The sequence below is a fragment of the Eschrichtius robustus genome, chromosome 19, assembly GCF_028021215.1.
Source record: "Eschrichtius robustus isolate mEscRob2 chromosome 19, mEscRob2.pri, whole genome shotgun sequence".
Classification (NCBI taxonomy): domain Eukaryota; kingdom Metazoa; phylum Chordata; class Mammalia; order Artiodactyla; family Eschrichtiidae; genus Eschrichtius; species Eschrichtius robustus.
In genome coordinates, this window is record NC_090842.1 from 51286227 (window position 1) to 51311069 (window position 24843).

General features: G+C 42.4%; 2 protein-coding genes across 5 annotated transcripts in view; one reads left to right on the forward strand and one right to left on the reverse strand.

Moving 5' to 3' along the window:
* The window catches only part of TDRD12 (tudor domain containing 12), an 82229-nt gene extending 68931 nt beyond the window's left edge, over window positions 1-13298 (forward strand). The window contains exons 24-32 of one of the 2 annotated variants that reach the window (XM_068528345.1): window positions 149-359; window positions 1588-1680; window positions 3587-3759; window positions 8972-9081; window positions 10178-10238; window positions 10327-10440; window positions 10527-10680; window positions 10765-10849; window positions 11287-13298. In XM_068528345.1, the coding sequence (XP_068384446.1) occupies window positions 149-359; window positions 1588-1680; window positions 3587-3759; window positions 8972-9081; window positions 10178-10238; window positions 10327-10440; window positions 10527-10680; window positions 10765-10849; window positions 11287-11378 (1093 nt within the window). In that variant the 3' untranslated portion in view covers window positions 11379-13298. The remainder of the gene's footprint in view (window positions 1-148; window positions 360-1587; window positions 1681-3586; window positions 3760-8971; window positions 9082-10177; window positions 10239-10326; window positions 10441-10526; window positions 10681-10764; window positions 10850-11286) is intronic. The other variant, XM_068528346.1, reaches the window with a different exon arrangement.
* Window positions 13299-13443: 145 nt separating this feature from the next.
* SLC7A9 (solute carrier family 7 member 9) overlaps window positions 13444-24843 on the reverse strand; it is a 36449-nt gene continuing 25049 nt past the window's right edge. Inside the window, exons 12-14 of one of the 3 annotated variants that reach the window (XR_011071433.1) lie at window positions 16083-16257; window positions 14110-14224; window positions 13444-13653 (exon numbers count right to left, since the gene is read on the reverse strand). Coding sequence is in view for 1 of the 3 variants with exons in the window: in XM_068528347.1 (XP_068384448.1) it covers window positions 14160-14224; window positions 16083-16257 (240 nt within the window). In the remaining 2 variants the exon portion in view is untranslated. Of the gene's footprint in view, window positions 13657-13832; window positions 14225-16082; window positions 16258-24843 lie in introns of those variants that run through there. The other 2 variants (XR_011071434.1, XM_068528347.1) reach the window with 2 other exon arrangements.

A 24843-nucleotide genomic window follows, 5' to 3' on the forward strand; every position in this document is an offset into this window, starting at 1 on the left:
GATGCCCCCAGTTATTTTATTTCTAGTATGGAGTAAAGCCATGCAGTTTAGGGAACTTTTGTGGGGTTTGCTTCTAACGAGGAAGCTGAGGCGACGATTATGTCCCTTTGGGTCTCTGTGTTAGACCGAGGCCACTGTTGTCCTGTAGGGTTCAGGTGTTGGAGACAAGCCAGAAGGAGGACACGTGGGCCCTGGATAATGTCCTCGTGAAGTTCATAGATGAAGGCAGGACCGAACTCATCGCAAGAGACCAGTTGCTTCACCTCCCAGAAAGTTTCCACACTCTGCCCCCGCAAGCTGTGGAGTTTATCGTTTGTAGAGTGAAACCCGCGGACAATGAAATTGAATGGAATCCAAAGGTGAGTTATTTTGGCTTTTTATATTTTGTTGACTTTCAGAATATATTTAACCCAGAATATACACAGAATTGAGGTGTATTTGAATTTGGAGTACTGGGTTTGGGTTAACTGCTTCATGTTTCTGGGCAGGAATGCACTTAACAGTGCTATGTGTAGACTAGCTCTGAGCCCAAAGAGAGGCCGGGCGTGATTGGCCATGGTCGTCATTAGTGCTCACACACTTTGGGTGTAAAATATGCACCGTGCTAAAAATAAACTGGCTGTTACTTAAAGAGAATAAACAGTGTACGCACTTAGAAAAGCGGATACCCCTGTCACGGGGCACATAGGTGATGGACACTCTCCGGAGGGACCAGGTAATTCCACTGGGGTTGGGAAGATGGGCAAGGAAAGAGAGAGAGAGAGTCCAGAAAAGCTTCCAAAGGAGGGGCCATTCCCTCTGGGTCCTTCAGAATGGGTAACTAGGATGTCACCAAGGAGAGCGGATAAGGCACTGTGAAGGCGAAGAAGCCCCCCTGTACCAAGACGTGGGGCACATGCTGTCTCGGGTGGGTGGAGAGGCCCAGCCCTCGGCGCGGCAGGGACATCACCAGAGCAGTAAGTCCTGTTCATAACGAGGCTCCTGATCCTTCAAAGGAAGGCTAAATTTCGTACAGTCTGATGAACAGGATGTGACAGAAGCCATTGCAGTTGGCAAGGCAGAAAGTTTGCTTATAAACAGTGGAGCTGAATGAGGACGGGTGCAGAGGGGAGTCCCAAGCACAGGTCTGTGCCGTGGACTCGTCACACCGCGTGGTTCCCAGCGTGGGTGCGTGCCCCCCATCCCCTCTGTCAGCTGTCAACCTGTCTTTAAAGGATGGAGGTTTCTTTCTTTGGAAGCTCAGTGAGAGAGTGAGGAGAGAGAGTTCTGCTGTTGGTGGCGACCAGGGCCCCTCAGCCCCAGTGTCCCTGCTGCTGGGCAGCCCCAGTGTGTGACCTCGTCCTCTGGAGCAGCTGGAACACCCAGTGCTCGGGACTCACCTTTGCACCTGTCCTCACTCGTCTCCACTGACAGTTACCCTTGTTGGTGAAGGGGTGTGATGGCCTCCATAACCTGCCTCGTGGGGTGGTCGTGAGGCTCAAATGAAAGGCATGGAAAAGCTTCTTGAAAAACTATAGAGCACATACAGAATAAAGTATTTTCTTAAAGCTTCAGATAAATTACTTAAGTGTTTTGTTTTTTTTGCAGGTTACTAGGTACATTCATCATAAAATTAATGGGAAACTGCATGATGCAAAAGTGATGTTGGCTTTAGGAAATACGGTTTGGATTGATCCGATGGTAAGTATGCAGTTTTCTTGAAAAGAAACTTGTGTTTGAATGGGCCCCTAAAATTATCCAAATTATTCTAACCTGTTGCCTGAATAACTGTTGGCCTCACATAAACGGAGGCTTATTTGATAAAGGATCTGTGTAACGGAGAGCTTTTTCCATGTTATTTGGGTCGTGAATGTAGTCATGGGTTTTTTGGTTTAAGGGGACCTTTTACATTGTAACCCAGCGCTCACAGGTGTGTGTGTGTGTGTGTGTGTGTGTGTGTATAAATCACACACACTCACACATACAGCCGAGACAGAAACTTCATGAAACTATTGTTAGCACACGCGACAGCCTCTGCCATTTATAATTCTCTTCCAAGTGGCGGCTGTGCACTGGTATCCGATTTCACAGTCCGCTGCCCGCACGGGTGGGAAGCCCTGGACAGGATCCGCTGCCCGCACGGGTGGGAAGCCCTGGGACAGGAACCGCCCTGCAGAAGCGCGGCCGTGCGCTGGCGTAGCTGTAAGTGATCTTAGAGTGGTCAGTAATGTGGAGGATTCCGGTCCTCAGGCTTTTTCCAAGACAGATTTTATTATGTTCACGGTTCCTACCTCGTCCATTCACCAGATATTTATTGAGCACCTACTGGGTGCTAGGACCTGTACGGGGCACTGGAATTCCATCCATGAGCAGACTCCTACCCTGTGGGAGTGGGTGGGACTGAGCATGAAGCCAGGACATGTGACTCGGGGCCTCAGCCCGTCCCTGCTGAGGCCGGCACCATCCCTGCTCTGCTGGCACCCTGGGAACTCTACTTTTCAATTCAGAGTTTTGCTCTGTTAGAGTTAAATCTTAATTATTATGATTATTTATACGATTTAAAGGAATTCAGTTCATAAAAACTGTTTTGTTGAAAGTTATTTTTATAAGAGTGAAAAAGCCTTAACATGGAAAAGAAGAGTTTGGGTATAAGATTTAAGAGTAAGAGGAGAATATGGTTTTTAGAAGGGAAGGTGGAGACTACCAGTGCAGGTAAATGAAGAGGTCTGGGGGGTCTTAGTCGATGTCATAACAGTCAATATTGTGGTGCTTTTTAATCAGAGAAAAAAATGGAAACTTTATTAAGCAAGGATTTTTTTTAAACTATAGCTAAGAGAATGAAGAAAAAAAAAAAAAAGGAAAACCCACCTGGCAAACATGCTTCCGCAGCTCCAAAGTGTAGCAGTGTTCATGGCACGCTGGAGGGGAGGCAGAGCCCACACCTGCCGCCTTCTCCCACTGGCACCAGCTCGGTCCCCAGGCTGAGTGGAGAAGGGCTCTTCTGCTGTCGCTCGACGGGAGTGCATTCCTATTCCCGCGCTCCCTGGGGAGGCGCCCCAGCCAGCGCCAGCCCGGTCTACTCCGAGCCCCGTGAAAGTCCTGGACCCACACCTCCCACCAACAGGAATCAGACAATTGCAGATTTTCATGCTTTACTTAATTTTGTGTAAACTGAAATGGATGAGAATGTTTTGGTTGCAGAAAAAAACAAGTGGAGGAAACTGTCCAGGACGCAGGGTTTAGGGCCTTGGTGCGGGCCCTTTCTGGGCATCTGAAGACCCGGAGCCTTCTTGTTAGGAGAGGTGAAAGCACAGGAGGGAGAATCAGGAAGATCTAAGAATTGTGCGTGTGGTTACAGCATCACGGACGGGTCTTGTCTGGGATTTTACCTCAGGACTTGATCTTGGCCCCAGCCCCACAGCTGATCATATTTCTCCAGTACGGGGCTGGGTTCTGGAAGATTCCAACGAGGAGGCCCTTGTGATGGCACATGCCCTGGTGCATCAGGCATTGCACAGTGAGATCAGGAGGCCACGGTGCGGGTGTCTGTGGCTCATCTAAAGTTCTAAGTGTAATTCCTGCAAACGTATTTTTTCTTTCATTCAAGGTGCACATTACAAAACTTTCAAACTTGAAAACTTCTGTCATTGATTATAATGTTCGAGCTGAAATTTTGTCAACGGGAATGGGCATTGATAACTCAGAGCATGTAGAACAGCTGAAAAAATTATACGAAGGAGCTAAAATGACAACTTTTGAAGAAAGCGTGAGCCAGACCCCGTAAGTGGATTTTTGTCTCCTTTCGGAAGAGCTGTCTTGTGGCGGTGTAACTCACAAGCGTTAGGGACATTTTCTCTGAAAGTAGAATAGTTTTAATGGGTCGCTACGTTCCCATCACTCAGCTTCAATAATTACCAGTATTTGGGGAGTCTTATTTTATCCAAACCCCAGCCCACATTTTTGTTTTTGTTTGACTATTATAAAACAAATTCCAAATATATTTCATCTGTATCTCTTACAGAATGAATTTTGTTAGCTTTTTATTGACAGCGCACATACAGAAAAGAACACATGTCATAAGTGTGGCTTGGTGGATTTTCTGAGCACAGAAACCAGCCCCAGATCAGAAACAGGGCATGACTCAGAGACACTTCCTGCTCCCTCCCCAAGGGCAGCTGCTTTCCAGACACAAAACAGCATGGGTGGCTCGTCCCTGGTTCATACTTTGAATGGAATCATGCAATGTGTCTCTTTCGTATCTGGCTTCTTTAACTCAGCATTATTTGTGAAATTCATCCATGTTGTGCATGCAGCTGTAGACCTATAGATTCTCATGGCTGCGTCATATTCCATTGTATGAATATAATTTATTTACGCATTCTGTCGAGGGGAGAAATTTCCAGTTCTGGGCCACTTCAAGTGGCACTTTAAACATTCTCCTACATGTGCTTTGGTGCACTTACAAATGTATTCCATTTCTTACGAACGGCATGGAATTGTTGAGTCATAATTAGACTACTGCTCAACAGTTTTCCACATTGGTTGTACCAGTTTTCACATCCACAAGCAGGATATGAGAGGCTGTGGAAGTCTCTGAGGAAGTACACTGGCCACCCCCAGAGGGGAGGATGGACCCAGCATGTGCATCCACCGAAGGACTCGCATTAAGAGCTCCTTTCGGTCAGGAAGAAATAGCAGACACCTAATAGAAAACGGGGCAAAAGATTTGAACAGACACTTCACAATGTCCAATTCATTAATTGTCCAATAATTAATGTACGAAAAGGTGCTCAGACTCATGACTCATCAGGGAAATGTAAATTAAAGCCACAGTGGAGCAATACCGCTTCATAGCCACAAGCAATGAGAGAAAGGAAACGCCAAGTGTTGGCAACGATGTGGGGCAACAAAAGCCTTTAAAAAACTTGACTGAAGTGCTGTTACCACAGCCAGCAAAGTGAACGGTAATTTCTTAAATTGCATTTTTTAAAAAATGTGTTAAAATATAATACATAACAGAATTTCTCATTTTTATTTGCTTTTTCAAAGTGTGGTAAAATACACGTAAAATCTATCACAGTAACTGTTTTTTAAGTATACAGTTCAGTGGCAGTAAGTACGTTCACATTGTTGTGTAACTGTCACCACAGTCTCCAGAAGTTTTCATCATCCCAACAGAAACGCTGTACCCATTAAACCGTAATGCCCATTCTCCCATTCCCTCGGCCCCTGGGAACCTCCGTTCTGCTTTCTGTTTCCATTAATTTACCTGTTCTGGGTACCTCATATAAATGGAATCATACAATATACGTCCTTCTGTGTCTGGCTTATTTCACTTAGCATAATGTTTTCAAGGTTCATCCATGTTGTAGCAGGTATCAGGATTTCTGTCCTTTTAAGGCTGAAAAATACTCCACTGTATGGATATACAGCATTTTGTTTATCCATTCATCTGTAGTGGATATTTGGCTGTTGTGAATAGTGCTGCTGTGAACATTGGGGTACAAATATCTGTTTAAATTCCTGCTTTCAGCTCTTTTGGAATTTCTGGATCATACGGCAATTCCACGTTTACTTTTTTGAACTGCCAAACTGTTTCCACAACAGCTGTGTGTTATGTTCCCACCAGCAGTGTACAAGGTTCCTGTTTTCTCCACGTCCTCGGCTAGAAATCAGCCTGAAGTGAAAGCTTAGGGTCCTCTCAGGACTTTTCTGAGCGTGCGTCTTGCCTCGGCTGCACATGGCTTTCTCGGTCCCCTTTTGAATGTCCTAATTTCCAGTGAGTCTCCCCCTAGCTTCTCCAGGCCTTCGATGGTCTGTTGTGTGTCTCCTTGCGTCATACCTTGCCTCGGGTGTCCATGGGTCTGTAGTGGCCTTTTCTGAGCAGTGCCCACAGCTTTCCTGCCTGTGTTCTGAGTTCCGTGAAACAGAGGTGAGCATCTCGCATGATAGTCCCTCAGGTATCCCCCAGATGGCTTCACACACGAAGTCTGCTCTGCCCTCTCTGGTTTTGGGGGTGGGGGGGTGGGGGAACAGGAAGGTGGTTCAGACAGCTTCTGGTGGTTCTTTCAGTGTGTCTATGGGGAAATGGGAACTTGGAGCTTCCTAATCCGCCATTTTGCTCTGTGTGTGTTTTGGATGCTGGAATATTTTGTTCAGTCTAACTTTGTTTCAGTTGACCTAATTAATAGATAAATACTTTTAACTGAAGTTGCCAATAGGTGAAGTTGAAATTTTAAAATTTGTTCATTTATTCAGCAAATATTTATTGATTGTCTACTGGGGATACAGTAGTGAACAAAACAGATGAAGGGCCAGCTCACATTTCAGTGGAGACAAACGATAAACAGGTTACAGAAATACATAGTGGATAATGTGGTGGTATGTGAGATGGAGCTGATTAACACAGAAGGGAAGACAGGGTAGTTTGGGGTCTGAGACGGTGAGCAAAGACCCAAGAGGTGAGGCCTGACCCAGGCAGATACCGAGGCGTAGACCCATGTGGGCAGAGGGAAGGCTTGGTTATTCCTTGGTTCCAGGAACAGAGAGGAAGGTGCAGTGACCAGAGCAGCAAACAAGGGGAAGAATCTAGGTGTGGAGGTCAGATCTTGTTGGACCCTGTGGCCATTGCAAGGGTGGGCTCGGAGGAGGAGGAGGTGGAACCATGAGAGAGTTTTGAGCAGAGGAACGGCTTCATCAGAACATTCTGGGCTACTGTGTTGAGAACAAACCGGAGCGGGAGACAAAGTCTGTGCCCAGAGTTCAGGACAGGATGACAGCGGCTCAGACTAGGGTGGTTTTGTGGAGGTGGTGAGGAGCAGCGGGTTTCTGAATGTAACTGTAGTGGGCGTGTGGTCTCAGGGGGCCTGGTCGGCAGATCCTGGGATTGAGAGCCGGGATGCTGGACGAGGCCGCGAGGGACTGAGCACCGGGACTGTAATGTTGAGGGGTGGCGGGCAGTGGGGGCATGGGGGAGGAGCCTGAGCAGCAGCCTGGAGCTGGGGGGGCGGGGAGGGCATCCAGGGCAGCAGAGAAGGGTTTCGCAGAGCAGGGAGCCATGGCTGCCAGGTGCTGCGAGGCCAAATGAAATGAGGACTGAGAACTGACCAGTGGATTTAATGCTGTGACCACTGGAGACCTTGAAGGGTTCCTGAATTACTGCTGAGAGTAGGAGAATTTCAAAGAACATGGCAGAGATTAAAAATAGCCTTAAGTGTGTAGAGTTTTCTATCTTAATAAAATTGGGTACCTGTGGAATTAGGATATATTTTGTTTTCTACACACTTTCAGGAAACAAAAATTGCTCCATGCTTACTTTTAAGATAGTCTTTTAAAAATGAAGACGCTACTGCAGTTCAGTCGATTTAATCAGGACAGATTGATCGCTTATAGGAAACACCGCAACGACTGCTGAGCCCCAGCTCCGCACAAGGCACTCTGCTCAGTCCCTTTGCACACGTGATTCTGTGGTCGCACAGGAGTGCCGCGCACCTTGGTGATAATCACAGGTAGAGGGGCGTGCAGAGGCCTGGAGATCTACGGGGGGAGCCCGCCTCCAAGAAGGGACTCCACTTGGGGAGATGGTAGGGGAGCTGTGATGCTTGTCTGGGTCAGAGACGAGGAGGATGGCGCCATTCTTACAGCGGACTGGGAAAGAGGACAGAGTCTGGGGGCTTGAAGACCTGGGAGCCGTAGGGCTGAGTGGCTGGCAGACACAGGGCCGTGTGATTGTATAATTCTGAGCCCTCATGACTGAGAGCAGCCAGCTTGGAGAGGAGGAGGTACTGAGTGGGTTTGGACACGAGTTTCAGGCTAGTGAAGGTGTAAGCCTGGAGCTCGGGAAGGTGGCTGGGGAGGCTCTGGTTTGCTGGTGTTGGAGGAGAGTCAGAACTTGTGTAAGTGTGAGAGGTGGAGGGAACAGGACCCCAGGAGATGAGGGTCGAGGGGAGATCAGAGCCGTGGTGGCGGAAGAGGGTGGGCAGCAGAGCGTCTGGGGCTGCACAGCGGTGAGGAGGGGTCCCTGCCTGGGTGGTTGGAACATGGGACACTGCCCTGCACGCCACAGGCTTCGTGGGTGTCCGTCAGTCGTCCCCTTGGAGACACACACGCACACTCCCTAACCACAGGTGTGTGTGTGTGTGTGTGTGTCTGTGTGTGTACACATGTGTTCAATAGGTTTGCTCCTTTAGGCTTGAATTATCTCAAAAAGGATGCACAAAAAATGAATTACATTGTCACCCATGAGGAAGGAAATTGGTGGCTGGGGAACAGAGGTGAGAGGTAGATTTTTCACTGTGTAGACCTTTCTATTTATTTTAAAATATTGAACCACATGCACGTGGTTACCTGTTCAAACAACCAAAAGAAAAGCACAATTAAAAAGTTTTACAAGAATGAGATAGCCCTCTATCTACTGATATGGAATAATCTCCATTTATTAAGTACAATAAAATAAGGGGCAGAAAAATGAATGTAGTAGGTTCCCATGTGTTTAAACTTGCGTGTGTGTCTGTGTGTGTGTTTTAGATAGAAAGATACAGATGGCAGTATTTGCCTTTTCATGCAAAGAATGTTTCTAGCAGTAGATCCAGACTGGTAAGAGGGTGCCTCTGGGAAGCTAGGGCAGGAGAGGAAAGGAGATGGCTTGTGTTATCCTCTTTGAAGTGGGGAGCAGTGCATACTGTCCTCTAAGTGATTTGAAAAGAAGTTTATTTCGGTAAATGAGTTCCTGCCTTTATCGGATGATATGTGTGTGTCGATCAGCTACTCTGCACCCGTTGCCAGGGGCGCAGTAGTGCCCAGAGCTGGCTGACCTGTCCGTCATCTGTAAATGAGCTGTAAGCTCTGTGCGGGTCTGACTTGTGGTAGGAGGTACTTCACCTCCTACGTGTGTTGCTGGCCTGCCTCCCTCTTCTTGCCGGGAAGTCCCTGTAGGGAGCCAGATTTTGCCTGTCTCCTCGTCTCACAGTTAACCTCTGCCTCTTCTACCCAGGATGCCTTCTTCCACAGAAGAAGCTGCTTGTCTGCAGAGCACACAGCGAGAGGACAAGGGCTCAGGGAGAGGTGCTGACTCCCAGACACACTCAGAAAGCCCAGCACACGGTTGGTTATGTAAAAGACGGTTAACTTAAAATCGTTAATGCTTGGAAATTTTCTAATGTTTAGGCTTTCTACTTTTAGATGAATTAGAAGGTGACATAAACTGATATTACCTAACTTTCTATTCTTGACAGTACGGCTTCCAATTTTTTTGGTAACTTTTTTCTTTTTTGTTATTTGAAGTATAATGCTCATCCAGTAGAAGTGCACAGATCTTAAGTGTACGGCTCGTCAGAATTTTTCCTATGTGTATTACCATTACCCACACCCAGATCAAGCTGTTGAACATTTCCAGAACCCCAGTGGTCTCCCTTACTTACGCACCCTCCCTGTCTGTAACCCTGCCCAGTAACCCCTGTTCTGACTTCTGTCACCATCAGTGTTGCTGAATTGGAAGCACACGGTATACACTCTTGTGTCTTCTTTCACTCAACTTTATGTCTGTGAAATTCATCTAGATTATTGCAAGTAGCAGTGGTACTTTTTTATTGCAGAGTTGTATTCCGTGATATGCATATACTACAGTTTATTTAGCTGTTCACCTGTTACAAGACGTTGATTGTTTTCAGTTTTTGACTACCGTTAACAAAGCTGCTTATAAACATTTTTGCTCAAGTCTTTGGAAGCTTCAAATGTTTCAGATTGAGAATTTAAATTGCACTGTTTTAGGAAATGTTATGTTCAGCAGTGGTTCCTTGTGTACTGGCTGCTGTTCTGGAAGTCATCGTTAGTGGGGCCCTAGCAGGTTAAGATAGCAGAGACACTGGAGCATTTGTATCCTGTGGCCAATAATTATATATGGTTCCTTTTCAGAGAGTTTACTTTCCCAATTGTTTAATCATAATATTTAACAAGGCAAATATTTGTTTTCTTAGTCTGATATTTGTTTTATTAGTTATACTCAGTGATCTGCATTTTAATTTTTTAAAATTATTCTTTGGAATTGGATACTTTGGTTACTATGAAGTTTATACTCTTACAGTCTTAGTGAGTAGTTCCTCAACTAAAAGTTGCATAAAATGCAAAAAAGTACATATATATACATATATTATGGAGTCACATATAAATAACCTATAGGAAAATTTGACTTCTTGTACAGAAACTTTACCTGAAAACACTGGAGATGCTTCCATTAACAAAACTACAGAGCCTCTGAAAAGGTATGCTCACCATTGCTGGGGTCTGCTTTCCTTCCTTGCCTAGCGAATAAACAGAGATGAGTGTATAACCCTCTTCCCTTTCTTCTAGCTTCCACCCACAAATAAAATGGTTCCAAAAAGAGGATGTGGTCATATTGAAGATAAGCATAAGGAATGTAAAAGATTACAAATGTAAATACTTTAGAGATAGAGTTGTTTTCAGGTGGGTTTATGGATAGCTTATAAAGTAAAAGAGAAATAATTTCTCACATTTTAAAAGGCTGACATCATTTCTTTTTGTAAATCTAGTGCCTGGGTGGGAGAGAAATTTTACTTGGCTGATTTGGAGCTGCAGGCCAACATAATAAAAGATGATTGCAAATGCATAGTGAAAAATGATGAATCAATAATCACTCTTTCGAAAGAGAAAAAGGAGTCTTGGTGTGGCTTACTCAGACAGAGGGTGAGTTGAAAGCAGCTGTGCTTGGGCTTAACACGCTGAGCATGTTTTATTCTCTCACTTAATGTAAACTGTTATATTGAACAGAATCCTAACGTGGCTTTTGATTTTGATCACTGGGAAGAATGTGACGAGGATAAGGAGGATAGCCACTTCTCCAGGGTAAGGGGGGGCACCCATCCCTTGGAGAGTCATAGGTCCTGAGCACCATGGGGGTGGGCACAGTCACTCAGCTGACTTCAGGAATGTGGCCTTCGTGGAAATGGGTCTTAATGTAAAGCTCTTAGGTATTAGTTTTCTCCTCGTGGTTGATCTTGGTGCTAAATGTTCTGCTTTGAGGAAGTATCAGCTCTTGGTTATAAACATACCTCCTTATAACACTTTTACAAATATTTCTCCTAGGAAAATAATTTATTCATAAGCAGGCAAATTTTACCTGCTTGTTTCTTGCTTAAAATGATGAAAATATAAAATAGGTCACAAAATATAGAGCTAGAGAACCCAAGGGACTTTTTCTGCGATGACCAAAATAATGGGGGGGTGAGGGGTGGGGGAGACTTGCTAATTAATCTATAATTAGTAACATATTTTTAATAATATCTCTCTTAGCTGTAAATTCTAAAAACCCGTCCTGCAAAGTGGTAGAGTTGGTTGAGACCAGTGACAAAGCTTCAGATGAAGACGAAAGCGAGAGTGCATGAGAATGTGAATTAAATCCTGCAGAGCGGCCAGAGGGCTCTGAACAGAAAAGGATGACGCTTAGTGACCGAAAGCTGAGAAGACAGGCAGTCACGTTCAGACCTTTTGTCACTTCAGGGATCAAGTATTACTAAGTGCCACCTTGTGGCACTGGGATTAGTAACGGTGAGGAATTCTTAACCGATTGAAAAAATGGGCCGATGATGAGACTCTGGAAGGAAGGTGGAAGCAGAGACACAGCGAGTGCTGGGCTGCCCTGCCCATCGCCTCTGGTGTGAAGCCCGCCTCAGCCCTCAGGTTGAGTGACGCCCGCCGTGGCGTTCGGGTAATGAACTGTACCATCTGGAGTTCGTTTTTCATTTTTTTCATTTAGACCTGTGTTTGGTACATTCTTAAAACCTGCTCTTGTGCATATAAATTGAGATTTCTTAAAATTCATACCCCACACTGCTTAACAGACCTTTTCAACCATGAGTTAGTTGAGATTCAACGTTAACGGTCTGTGTACTAATTCTCCTAGTGTTCTTTAGATATTGATAGCTACCCAGGGTAAGTTTACTTCTTGTGAAGAGATAGTCCAAGGATGAGAATGGGGTTGCCTCAGCAATAGCAGCCTGACCCAGGGCTTTCTGGAGGTAAAGCTAGTGCTTCCGAAGAACCCTCGGAACCTGCAGAGTCCTGGACAAATAGGACACAGGTTTCTCTCCAGTGGAAACTGAAAAGGTCATGTGGGGTGCCTGGAGGTAACCCTCCGAATACCTGGATGTGGTGAGCCCTGAAAACATTCATGACGCCATCCTGGCATGAGGCTGCGGTGCCTTAATAAGGTCACGAGGTTATCAAGAAATGTGTATTGCCCGTTGCCGCTTAAGTGGGGGAATGCCCAGAGCCTGACTCTTCATGGTAACTGGAAAAGTTAGACAGGCGAGCTGTTGGGAAATTCACACCTTGTGCACTGCTGCAGTGTGGGTCTGGCGGCTTTGCCTAGAAGAGGGAAAGAGCATTGGTAGGCTGTTGGGACTGCCCGCAAGATCTTTCTTCTTTTTACACATCAGAAAGCACAGGTGCCCAGGTTTGTGTATGTCCCAGGTACAAACCACCAGGTATGTCCCAGGTATTAAACGAGAGGTGAACTCTGTCGTCAAGCTGTCGTGTCCCGTGAGCAGGCGTGGATCACCCTCTGGCTGTCAGTTTCCTCATCTGTGAAATAAGACGTTCAGCTCCTTGTGGGGCCTCACCTGGCCTCGGGGGCCCGGAGCGCTGCTGGGCGGGGTCAGGCCGCTGCCCTCTGGTGGGAGGACGCGGCATCCAGCTTGGACAGCTGCCAGGAGCGCATCCTTGCTGCCGCCGTGACTCCCGTGGGTTGACTGGCAGGTGTCCGATTGGCACATGAAGTGTACGGGGAGTGATTTTCCTTTTTCTTGGCTAAATAGGGCAGGCTCTTTGGGAAGTGTGAAGTTCTGGTGTCTTTGCTGGCAAAGGTACTGATTCTGCAAAACTCTTTTAATGGCCTCATCCGGTTTACTTTGCTTCCACCGGGAAGGGCTTTGGGTCGGCGGCCAGGCCTCCTGAACTGCACTGGCTTTCCTTGAGATTGTCGGCCACCTGCAGTGTGTGCTCGGTTGTATTGTCTCTTTCGTAAAACAGCACACAATAATAGCAAGCAGTAGAGCTGCACGAATGTGTGTGCTCTCAGAGAAGATATAATACTGATTCTCTCGTGTGGTTCACTGACAGCTAAATGAAAGTATTGGGCAGAGGAGGGTACATGTTTAAATGTCAGTTTCTTTTTTTCAGACATTTACTGTTATGTGAAGTTCTGAATAACATTTTGTAAGACATAGGACACTGGCTTGTGAAATGTAAACAATTACTAATCGCTTTTTTTGTTCTCTACTATTAATATGTACTGACTGCACGTTTTGGGGAAGTTTCTGAAATGCATGGTAAAAGTACTTTCGTCTCTATGCTTCTAAAATTGCTCACATACTTAGTAAATTTTGGTGTGAATGTCTTCTGCAGTATATCAATAAAGTTTCAGTGTTTTCACAGAAATGTTACTTTTTTCCATCTTTTTAGACCGTATTTTGTCAGGAAAATCCATGAGTGCCCAATGCAAAATAGAATTTTATACACCACACTTTCTGGTTTGACCAAAATGCCAGTACAGGCTGTCAGGGAACCTGTGATGCGGAGCCCCCTGAGGACACAGGCTTGCAGATGGTTCCGGACGGCCAGCTTTGCACCGGGGGCCTTGACATCCAGCCTGGGACAGACCTGCTACATACATCCGAGGTGAAATATGGGTAGGCAGTAAAGCGTTTGTATTTTAGTATTTTAAAAATCTATTTCAATCAATCAAAGCAAAAGTTCCACCGATTTTATATTTTTATATATATATATATATATATATATATATATGTATGTATGTATATATATATATATATATACACACACATATGCACCTTTCTGATCACTGAGTTTAAAGAATTCCCTTTATTGAAGTAGGTGTGATGTGCCCCTTGTTAAAGAGTCACCGTGTGGTGGGGGCCGTTCTGACTCAGCCCGTCCCTGGCCACCAGCCTGCTGCTGGGTTACACCCTCACCTGCTAACTGCAGCAAACACCCACCCAGAGAACTAAGGATAGCTAAAAATAACAGTATTATACACACGTGAATACATTGTTTTCTTAAGAAAAACATCAGGAAGAAACAACCGCAAATATTGCTTACAAAAATAAATTCTTCACAGCTTAGACTTGGCCACAGGAGGCTGAGCTTTGTTACTCTGGAGCTTGCTCTGCGGGGACGACTTCCATCAGCATCTGAAGGTGCATGGTGAGAGGATCTGGAGGGAAGAAGTGCAGTCAGAAAACCGTAATTTAAAATTAGCTTCGCCTTGCTTATCAATGAGCAGTGATACTGTTACTACCCCTTGGTGATGTCTCCTATCAGAGCCTGTGCTCAGGGGACACAAGTGGGTAGAGGTGGGCAGACCCATTCTGGGAGCTACGGTGGTTCTTTGGAGATAAGTTATTTCCCATTAAAGCATTAGGAACCTACTAAATATTTTACTGCCACCAAAACATTTACAGGAAAAATATGAATGACTCAGTTATATGTGTATATTTAACTACCACTGACCAAAGATTGAATGTTTGGTCTGAAGTCACTAAGTCTGCATCTTGTTTAAAATACAGGTTGTTAATTCTTTTTACCTCCTTAATTTTAACTTCTTTTTGGTTTCTGTAGGGAACAGCTTGGCTAAATATTCTAAAGCTGAGAAATAAGACATATTTCGGGCCTTTAGGTTGTAAGTCATCCTAGCTAGATTCTCTGTCAGTGTGATCAAATGCAAGTCCATTTTCAGAGGCATGGGAAAAAGTGGCCATTTTTCAGGTAGTAAAATACCTTTTCTTTCGTTTCCATAGTAGTGTCCCTGCAACCCCTCTCAGCTTCGGGCTTAGATCAGCGTAAAGAGGTTAGGGGTAGGGGGAGCTATTTCAAGAAAGGGGAAAAGTCCTTGGGAAATAATAAAGCCATACTTTGGTTTTGCTGTCCCTTTGTTAACGAACGTGAAACAGATTCTCTGTCTCTTAGAACACCCCTGTCAGGTGAGAGGTGGTACCAGTTTCACAGGTGGGGACACAGAGGCAGAGGGAGTGGAGGCAGGCATCCCCGTCGCTGGCGGCTCAGTCTAAATGGAGTCTCAGGGCCAGCTTCCCCCGGTTCCAGTTGGGTTTTGCTCTTCGCTACCTTGTATGTCTCCCTAAGTTGTATGCATCTAAATAAAAAACCACATAGGGGTGCCTGAGGAATGACTGTACTTCCCTGGTGAGACGAGCTGAAGGAGAAAGAAGGCAGATTTTTCATCACATTTACTCAAATACTAAGTGGCTGCTGTATAGACCCAGGATTAAATTGTACACAGCCCAGTTCCTGCCTCCGGGGAACTCACGTTTAGGGTGAGGGAGACCAGGCAAGGCTGTGGGTCACTGTTGGTCTGGTGAGGGGCTCGGGAGCCTGGCAGGCTTTTGTGAATGGAGTTCCGTGCAGCTGGCTGTGCCATGTAGAATATAACACACCCTTGGGTGTACTTCAGCGTCCTCTGATGTACCCTGCCATCACTGCTTTCTTTTTCAAAATGAAAATGGCTAACGCAGCTAAGCTTTTAAACAACATTCCTAAAATACACAAGGAATCGGTACTGCTGAGTGAAAAGCGAGAGCCGTGGCCTTGGTGTTGGAAGGCTCAGGCCCTCGTCCCAGCTCTCGCTTTTTGGGTGTCTCTGGTATGCTGCTGCGACTCCCAGATGACGTCTGGGTATCAGGCACAAGGAGGCAGTGCCTCGGGTATGGGATGCACAACAATGTGAATATTGTCACTACTGACCCATACACTTAAAAATGGTCAAGATTTATGTTATGTGTATGTTACATTTGAAAAAAAGAAAACAACCCGGTGCTTCCTTTTCCTGCTTGTTACAGGAATTGATGGGAACAAAGGAAGAGGCCACAGGTGGACCCCAGAGGTGTCACACGGAGGAGAACAGGTCATGCCTCCTCCCAAAGAGGAGATGAAATTTGTTAGCTGCGCAAGACCCTGTGATAAGAAGGTCCTGGTAGAATCGGGACAGATGAGGCGACAGGACGTCGGGCCTGTCTCACTTTTGCTAACAGCAAAGCAGTCCCTCAGTTGATACTTACTTGAGATTTTCTGAGCCCATCCAAACTTATAGTAGACAAAAAGGAAATAAAATATAAGGCCACTCAGCATAAATAACACACAGTAGAGATACTCCCATGCAGGTTGGCTGATGATTGGGGCCAAAACCAAAAACACGGATAAGAGAGTCACCAAGATGGGGATGAAAATGGGCACCTGTAGGCAAAACAGAGTGGTGTCATGATTTGGCCATGTGCATTCATTTCCTTTTCGAAAATTTTCATTCAAAACAAAACACTTGACAGAAAGAAGAATATAATGAGCTCCATGCACCCCCTCCTCCAGTCTCAATCATTTGTAAGTAAAATTGCCAACCTTATTTCATCTTTTTCTTTTCCCTAGACTGTAAAGAAAATGCCATCATGTCATTTTACCTGTAAAATACGCATTATACATCTCTAACTGATGACGACTTTGTTTTTAACCTGTTTGTTCCCTCCTCTCTTTACCTTGTCATTAACTCGTAGGAATTGGATGGTTTATCCTATACAGTGTCTTCATTCTAGCTTTGCCTGATAACTTGCTCCTCTGTCCCTCTTGTTTCCTGTAAACCAGTAGTTAGCTGTGGAGGCAAGAATACTTTGTAGCTGGAGCAGTGCACTTCCTTTTGTAACACATCATGAGGCACTTAAGGTCCGATTGTCACACTTTTGAATCCCTAAAGTCAATCAGTGGATTCAGGGGCTGGAGAGGAATCCAGTCCCAGCAGATCTGCATTCACCCATTTCTCCAGGGCGTTTGGTAGGAAATGGCATTTAGAAACCGTAATCTGGGTGGTTGGGAGTACTCAGTGTTCTTTTACAAGGACAGAGAAAAAAAGTTTTTTTCAAGAAGGGAAAAAAATTCGTAAATTTCTACTGATAGTTTCTGTTCAAATGTAAGATTGCACTTTTTCCCTTACTTTCTCTAGACTTAACGCCTTCTTTCCTTATGCTTCTGAAAATCTTCTCAATGGCTTTCACATAATTATTTTATTTATCCTACAATGTGCCTATAATAAACTTCAAAATAACTGTACCAATACTACCACTGTAAGTAGTAGTATGAAGTTTAAGAGTTTTTTGCAGTTCTTTTTAACTGCACAGTATAAGCCACAAGGGAGATGCATTCAAAGTCCTGCACTTTGGTATCAGTTCTAGTGATTATGTTCTCTGTGTGGTTTTGTCATCTACTTGTTACAGAGTAAGGTTTCTTTATCTCCATTTGTTTCCAGTTTTTAGGGATTTGCTTTTTCCCTTTTTTATTTGATTTTTTTAATATTATAAATTTTTTTCTGATTTTGCTTTATTCTTCCATTATTTCTCTTTCAGAATAAACACATGTATATGCACAAATGTACATACACATGTTCATCTTCCACTCCTCTTACATAAAAGGTAGCAAATGCATAAAACGCAGTTTTGTGCCTTGCTTTTTTCCATTAATATATTCCGGAGAGTCATAGTACTGTATAAAATTACTCATCCATTTTTTTACTGCTGCATACCACTCTAGTTTGTGGATGTATCAAAACTTATTCAACCAGTCTCCCATTAATTGACATTTGGGTTGTGTTGAACCTTTTGCTATTACCAATTAATGCAACAAGTAAGCTTATGTATATTTCATATTTTTGTCGACTTCACTTAGGGATAGACTACCTCAAAACAGGATGGCTGGGTCTAAAGGTAAATGCATATGTAATATTGCTGGATATTGCCAGGTTTCCCTCTCTAGTGGCCATACCATTTGTATTCCACTAGCAGTGTTTGAGAAGGCTGTTTCCCCATAGCCTCTCCCATGGAGTGTGGCCAAACTTTGGGATTTCTGCCCATCTGATAGGCAAGAAATGGTATCTCGTTAGAATTTTGGTGGGCGTTCTCTTATTAGAAACAAAATTGAGTTTGCTGGGGTTCATTTGTTTCATGTTTAAGTGTCGTTGCATTTTTTTCATTGAACTGTCATTTTATTTTCTTGTGTCCATTTATGTCTTTTGTCCATTTCAATTGTTAGTAATTCCCATCTCAATTTTAGTAACTCTTTAAATTAGGGGTATTAATCCTTTTTTGTGATATGATTGCAAATATTTTCCCCGATATTTTATGTATATGTGTTTTCAACTTTCTTCTCTTTTTTTGAATGCATTCATTTTTATTTTGGGGGGGTTATGGTTGCCCCTTTTTAAAAAATTACTCCTTGATTTTGAGTCATGGGAAAGGTTTTCTTCATTCTTGAATTGCAAAGCAATTTATATTTTCTTCATGCATCAGCACCATGATATTTAAATTTTAGAATCTATATTTTATTTATTTGTTTTTGAATTTTTGAATTTTATTTTATTTATTTTTTTATACAGCAGGTTATTAGTTATCCATTTTATACATATTAGTGTCTACATGTCAATCCCAATCTCCCAGTTCATCCCACCACCACCACCACCCTCCACACCCCCACCCCCCCCCCCCCACCACTTTCCCCCCTTGGCTTGTTCTCTACATCTGTGTCTCAATTTTAGAATCTATATTTTAATATTTTTCTTATTTTTAGATTTTCCCTGGCTATTTTTGCTAGTTTGTTCTTCAATATGAACTTCATAATCAACCTGTCTAACTCCAGGAAAAAAAATTAGGTGGTGTTTTTTATTGCGATCTCATTAAACATCTAAATCAATGATGCTGAGTTTCCCTATCCAAGAACATGATGGATTTCCATTTGTTCAAGTTATCTTTTCTGTCTTTCAGGAGAATTTTACTTTTCTACTGTGATGTCTAACCTCTTGTTAAATTTATGGCTCGGTGTTTTTTGGTTTGGGGATGAGTTCTCCTCTTTCGTTATCTTTTAATTGGATATCATTTTTATAAATGAAGGCTGTTGATTTCAGTGTGTTAGTTTTATGTCATATTACTTCACTATATTTTCTTGTAGTTTTTTCTTTGATCCTTTTGGGTTTTCCAGATGTACAGTTTTATTTTCTTTGAAAGGAGAAAGTTAGACTTTTGAAAGTCTTTTCTAATTCTTAAGCTCCACATTGCTTTCTCTTGTTTAGTTGCCTTGCTGATACCTTCAGAACAGTGTTAACCGATAGCAGAAATAGAAGGAAGGCATTTTTGTCTTCACCTTGGCAGAGATCTCTCTAGTGTTACCTTATCAATTAAAATTGCTTTTTTGCCGTAGGGCGTGTTTGTGTGTGCCATCATGTCAAGGAAAAGGTTATAAATTCCTATTTGTGTTTTTATCACTAATGTATGTTGAATTTTATCTGGTGGTTTTTGGCAACTGTGGGAGGTGATTATAGGGGTTTATTCCATAGGTATATTAATATGATGAATTATATCCCCATGAATTAAATCCAGTTCATTCTAATCTTTAGCCACCCTTGCACAGACTTGACTTAGTCATGATATGTTTTTAATATAATTGGATTCTATTTGTTAAAATATTTAATTTAAGATTTTTATATCAATATTCAAAAGTGAGATTGGTCTGTGATTTTTCTCTCCTCCCCTTTTTTGTGCTATCTTTGCAAGGTTTGGTATCAGTGTTATAGTCCATAAAAATAATTTGAAAAATCAATAAAACATCCTGTAGCTTACCTTAAAAAAAAAAAAAAAAAGAGAGAAAGCATAAACACACAAATAGGAAACAAAAATGGAGAAATAATCTCCAGAACACAGGAAGTTTTTTAAAAAATCATAAACTATTTTGTATAACTCTATACAAATAAATTCAAACACCTAGATGAAATGGACAGTTTCCTAGGAAAATATAGTTTACTAAAACTAACCCCAGCAGAATCTGAATTCATGGTGAAATTCTAAAAATCAGATAATCCAGTTAAGAACCTTAAGTGCTTTCTTTATGTTTATTAATTCCTTCTATATTCTTTTGGTTTTCTTTGTTGTTCTTTCTCGTGCCCTCTGAGTTGCCTATTTAATTTGTTTTCGTTTTTATTGATGTAAGTAATGTAGTGGCACTTCCTTCAAGTACCAATCATAGATTATATGTCTTGTTTTCATTATTGTTATCTTTAGGAATTTATGTACTTTCATTTCCTATTTCCTTTTGGACCAAAAGTTTTAATTTTTAAAATTAATTTCATGTTTTATTGCATTATAGTCAGAGAATGTGATCTGTATCATTTCTGATTTTTTAAAAAATAAATGTATTTATTTTTTATTATGTATTGTTTTTGGCTGCGTTGGGTCTTCATGGCTGCACGCGGGCTTTTCTCCGGTTGCGGTGAGCCAGGGGCTGCTCTTTGTTGCAGTGCGCAGGCTTCTCGTTGCGGTGGCTTCTCTTGTTGCGGAGCGCGGGCTCTAGGCGCCTGGGCCTTAGTAGTTGTGGCACGTGGGCTCAGTAGTTGTGGCTCATGGGCTCTAGAGCACAGGCTCAGTAGTTGTGGCGCATGGGCTTAGTTGCTCCGCGGCATGTGGGATCTTCCCGGACCAGGGCTTGAACCCGTGTCCCCTGCGTTGGCAGGCAGATTCCCAACCACTGTGCCACCAGGGAAGCCCCATTTCTGATTTTTTCAATCAGGGTTTTTCTTTGTGGTATTAAAGATTGTCAGTGGTCAGACCTGTCCCATATGCACTATGTTTGCTATTTTGGGGATTCAGAATTTGAAATGAATCTCTAAGATGTACCTTGTTATGTTTTTATAGATCTGCAGTCACTTTTACTAGTGATGTGCCTGGATCTGTCTTGTTCTGAGGGAGATGTTTTAAAGTCTCCTATTAGTGTGTGTGTCTGTTTCTCCTTGTATTTCCTATAGTTTGTTTCGTAAAAGAAGTAATTACTGTGTGGCGTGGTGAATAGGTTTTCATAACTGTTATCTCTTTATTGTGAATTTTAGCCTTTAGCATTACTAAATGGTCTTTGTCTTGTGTTTTGGGCCTGAGTGCTTGTCTGATAAGATCACAACCCCTGTTTTCTATGTATTTTCATTTGCTTGATTTTTCTTTGCCTATCCTTTTACTTTGCATTTTTCACAGCTCTGTAAACCTGCCTGAAAATTTTTTTCTTTTAATGGCTGATTTAAACCCATTTAAACTGAATAAGCTGGTTTATTCATACAACTGATAAGTTTGGTCTCCATATTGCTTCATATTTCTATATAAAGTATCTTTGACTTACTGTCAGTTTTCTGCCCTTAAAGAGTGACATTCTGTGGGAAAACTCTTACCGGGGCCTACTTCCTTTAAGTGGGAAAATTACCATGTATCATATGAAACCCCAGACTTCTAACCAGTGTTTTCAGATATAACAAAAAACAGTAAATGCATATATATATCCAACATGTGTTAACCTGGAAGTAAACTGCTTTAAAAATGACTTGCTGGTGACCAGTTAGTATGATTGTTAGTAAATGGTTACCTTTAATGCAATAACATGTTTCCCAACATCTGAGACACACATGCCTCACACTTTCCAATATGCCTCCATACGACTGTGACTTGTGTTGGATTTGGAATGCCATTTGAAACTTTCCTCACATACGTATTAAAAATATTGTATTGCATTTGGGGAATTTAAATATTCATTTTTTTCCATATAACTATCAACTAGAAATAAGAGTATTAAGAGATTCATAGATTCTATAAAGTTTGGGGATGTTAAAAATCAATAAGCAAAAAACAGTAACAACAAAAAACCCTAATAAGCATTCTACCGAGAAATTGTCGACCAGGAAGATATTCTCATTTGTTTCCCTATTCGAGTCTTTATATATAGGTTCTTTTATGATATGGTTTCGTGGATGTGTTTGTGTGTGGGTGTGTGTGTGTTGGATATATCTATCTATAAACACTGTTTTTGTTCTGAGAGTTACCATTATAAATAGTAGGTATTAATACCTTTGTCTCCTCTTTTTTAGATATTATCTATAATAAGCAGTAATGAAATAAGCTAGGATTTCTTCTCTTTCCCCCCAGCATCTAATTTTAAATCATATCCAAAGGCAATTTCTCTGACATACTTTCCTTAACTGGCATACTTTCATATGATTTCTCTCCCATTTTTGTTGTATTATGTTGTCAGTGCTTAATATTTATATACTGTTTTGCTATCTTTATCATCTCCCATCATTTAGTCTTAGTTCTTTAATTAAATATATTCACCTTATGCCAATGACTTTTTGGTTTCTAAAGCTCATTCTCTAGCGATTCCTTAGGTCTCATGTAACAATATATGCTTTGAGTTATTTCGTTGGTAACTTTATTCTTCAAGGTCAATTTGGATATAAAATACTTGACTTAAATTCTTCTTCCTTGAATATCTTAAATAAGTTGCCCACAGCCTTACAGCATGAAGTGTAGCTGATGAGAAGTCTGATGCCTGTATTATTTCCTTTACTTTATAAGCAAATTGGGGTGAAGGAGGACAGGAAAGGGGAAGTAGATATACCCAAAGCATTTTTTTTAAAAAGAAACTCCATAGTTTTATCAGAATATATTTCTTTGTTGCCCAGTCTAGTTCGGATTTCCCAGTTACACTGTATGCCTTTCAGCGTGTTGGTTCAAGTCCCCCCTCCTTTTTTGTGGTCTCCCCTCCCACATTCCCTCCCACTTCAGGAAATGTTTCTTGAATCATAGCTTTTAAGCTGTTGGTGGGAATGTAAACTGACACAGCCACTATGGAGAACAGTATGGAGGTTCCTTAAAAAACTAAAAATAGAATTACCATATGATCCAGCAATCCCACTACTGGGCATATACCCAGAGAAAACCACAATTCATAAAGACACATGCACTCCAATGTTCGTTGCAGCACTATTTACAATAGCCAGGTCATGGAAGCAACCTAAATGCCCATCGACAGATGAATGGATAAAGAAGATGTGGTACATATGTACAATGGAATATTACTCAGCCATAAAAAGGAACGAAATTGGGTCATTTGTTGAGACGTGGATGGATCTAGAGACTGTCACACAGAGTGAAGTAAGTCAGAAAGAGAAAAACAAATATCATATATTAACGCATATATGTGGAACCTAGAAAAATGGTACAGATGGACTGGTTTGCAGGGCAGAAATTGAGAGACAGATGTAGAGAACAAATGTATGGACACCAAGGGGGTAAAGCGACGGGGAGGTGGTGGTGGTGGTGTGATGAATTGGGCGATTGGGATTGATATGTATATGCTGATGTGTATAAAATTGATGACTAATAAGAACCTGCTGTATAAAAAAATAAATAAAATTAAATTTAAAGAATTCTGTTACTTTCATTTTCTTCTTCAAGGACTCCAGTTGTACATATGTTAATCTCTTTTTTTTTTTCCTGTCTGTCTCCTTACTTCATTATTTTCTCTCAAATCCTTTTTATTTCTGTTTGAGAGATTTTGTGCAGATTAAAAATCTATGCTACCGGGCTTCCCTGGTGGCGCAGTGGTTGAGAATCTGCCTGCCAATGCAGGGGACACGGGTTCGAGCCCTGGTCTGGGAAGATCCCACATGCTGCAGAGCAACTAAGCCCATGTGCCACAACTACTGAGCCTGCGCGTCTGGAGCCTGTGCTCCGCAACAAGAGAGGCCGCGATAGTGAGAGGCCCGCGCACCGCGATGAAGAGTGGCCCCCGCTTGCCGCAACTAGAGAAAGCCCTCACACAGAAACGAAGACCCAACACAGCCAAAAATAAATAAATTAATTAATTAATTATTTGTTTTTAAAAAAAGTGAAATTCTTTAAAAAAAAAAAAAATCTATGCTACCATAATGATTTTGCCTGCTTGATGCCCTGATTGACATGGAACTGCCTGATTCCAGCAGGCTGCTCCATGCCTTCTCTGACTTCAGCGACTTGGTGATAGTCAAGCTACTGTGCCAGAAAGACTTTTAACCAGATTTGTGAAACAACATTCCGAAGCTAAAGACATTATCTATCTTTATTCTTGCTCTAGTTACTGAAGCCCTCTTCTTGCCTACCTTTCTCTTACATCTTCACTAGTTATCATAAGAATAAATAGCATAGGTTTTCTTAAAAAAGCAAAAAACAAACCAAAAAATCCTGTAACATAAGCAAAATAAAATACATTCTTCTGAGAGCCTCCCATCAAGCCTCTTAGATAGCCTCAACCACCAGAGGACAGACAGCAGAAGCAAGAAAAACTACAATCCTGCAGCCTGTGGACCAAAAACCACAGTTACAGAAAGATAGACAAGATGAAAAGGCAGAGGGCTATGCACCAGAGGAAGGAACAAGAAAAAACCCCAGGAAAACAACTAAATGAAGTGGAGATAGGCAACCTTCCAGAAAAAGAATTCAGAATAATGATAGTGAAGATGATCCAGGACCTCGGAATAAGAATGGAGGCAAAGATTGAGAAGATGCAAGAAATGATTAACAAAGACCTAGAAGAATTAAAGAACAAACAAACAGAGATGACCAATACAATAACTGAGATGAAAACTACACTAGAAGGAATCAATAGCAGAATAACTGAGGCAGAAGAACGGATAAGTGACCTGGAAGACAGAATGGTGGAATTCACTGCTGCGGAACAGACTAAAGAAAAAAGAATGAAAAGAAATGAAGACAGCCTAAGAGACCTCTGGGACAACATTAAACGCAACAACATTTGCATTATAGGGATCCCAGAAGGTGAAGAGAGAGAGAAAGGACCAGAGAAAATATTTGAAGAGATTATAGTCGAAAACTTCCCTAACGTGGGAAAGGAAATAGCCACCCAAGTCCAGGAAGTGCAGAGAGTCCCATACAGGATAAACCCAAGGAGAAACACGCCGAGACACATAGTAATCAAAGT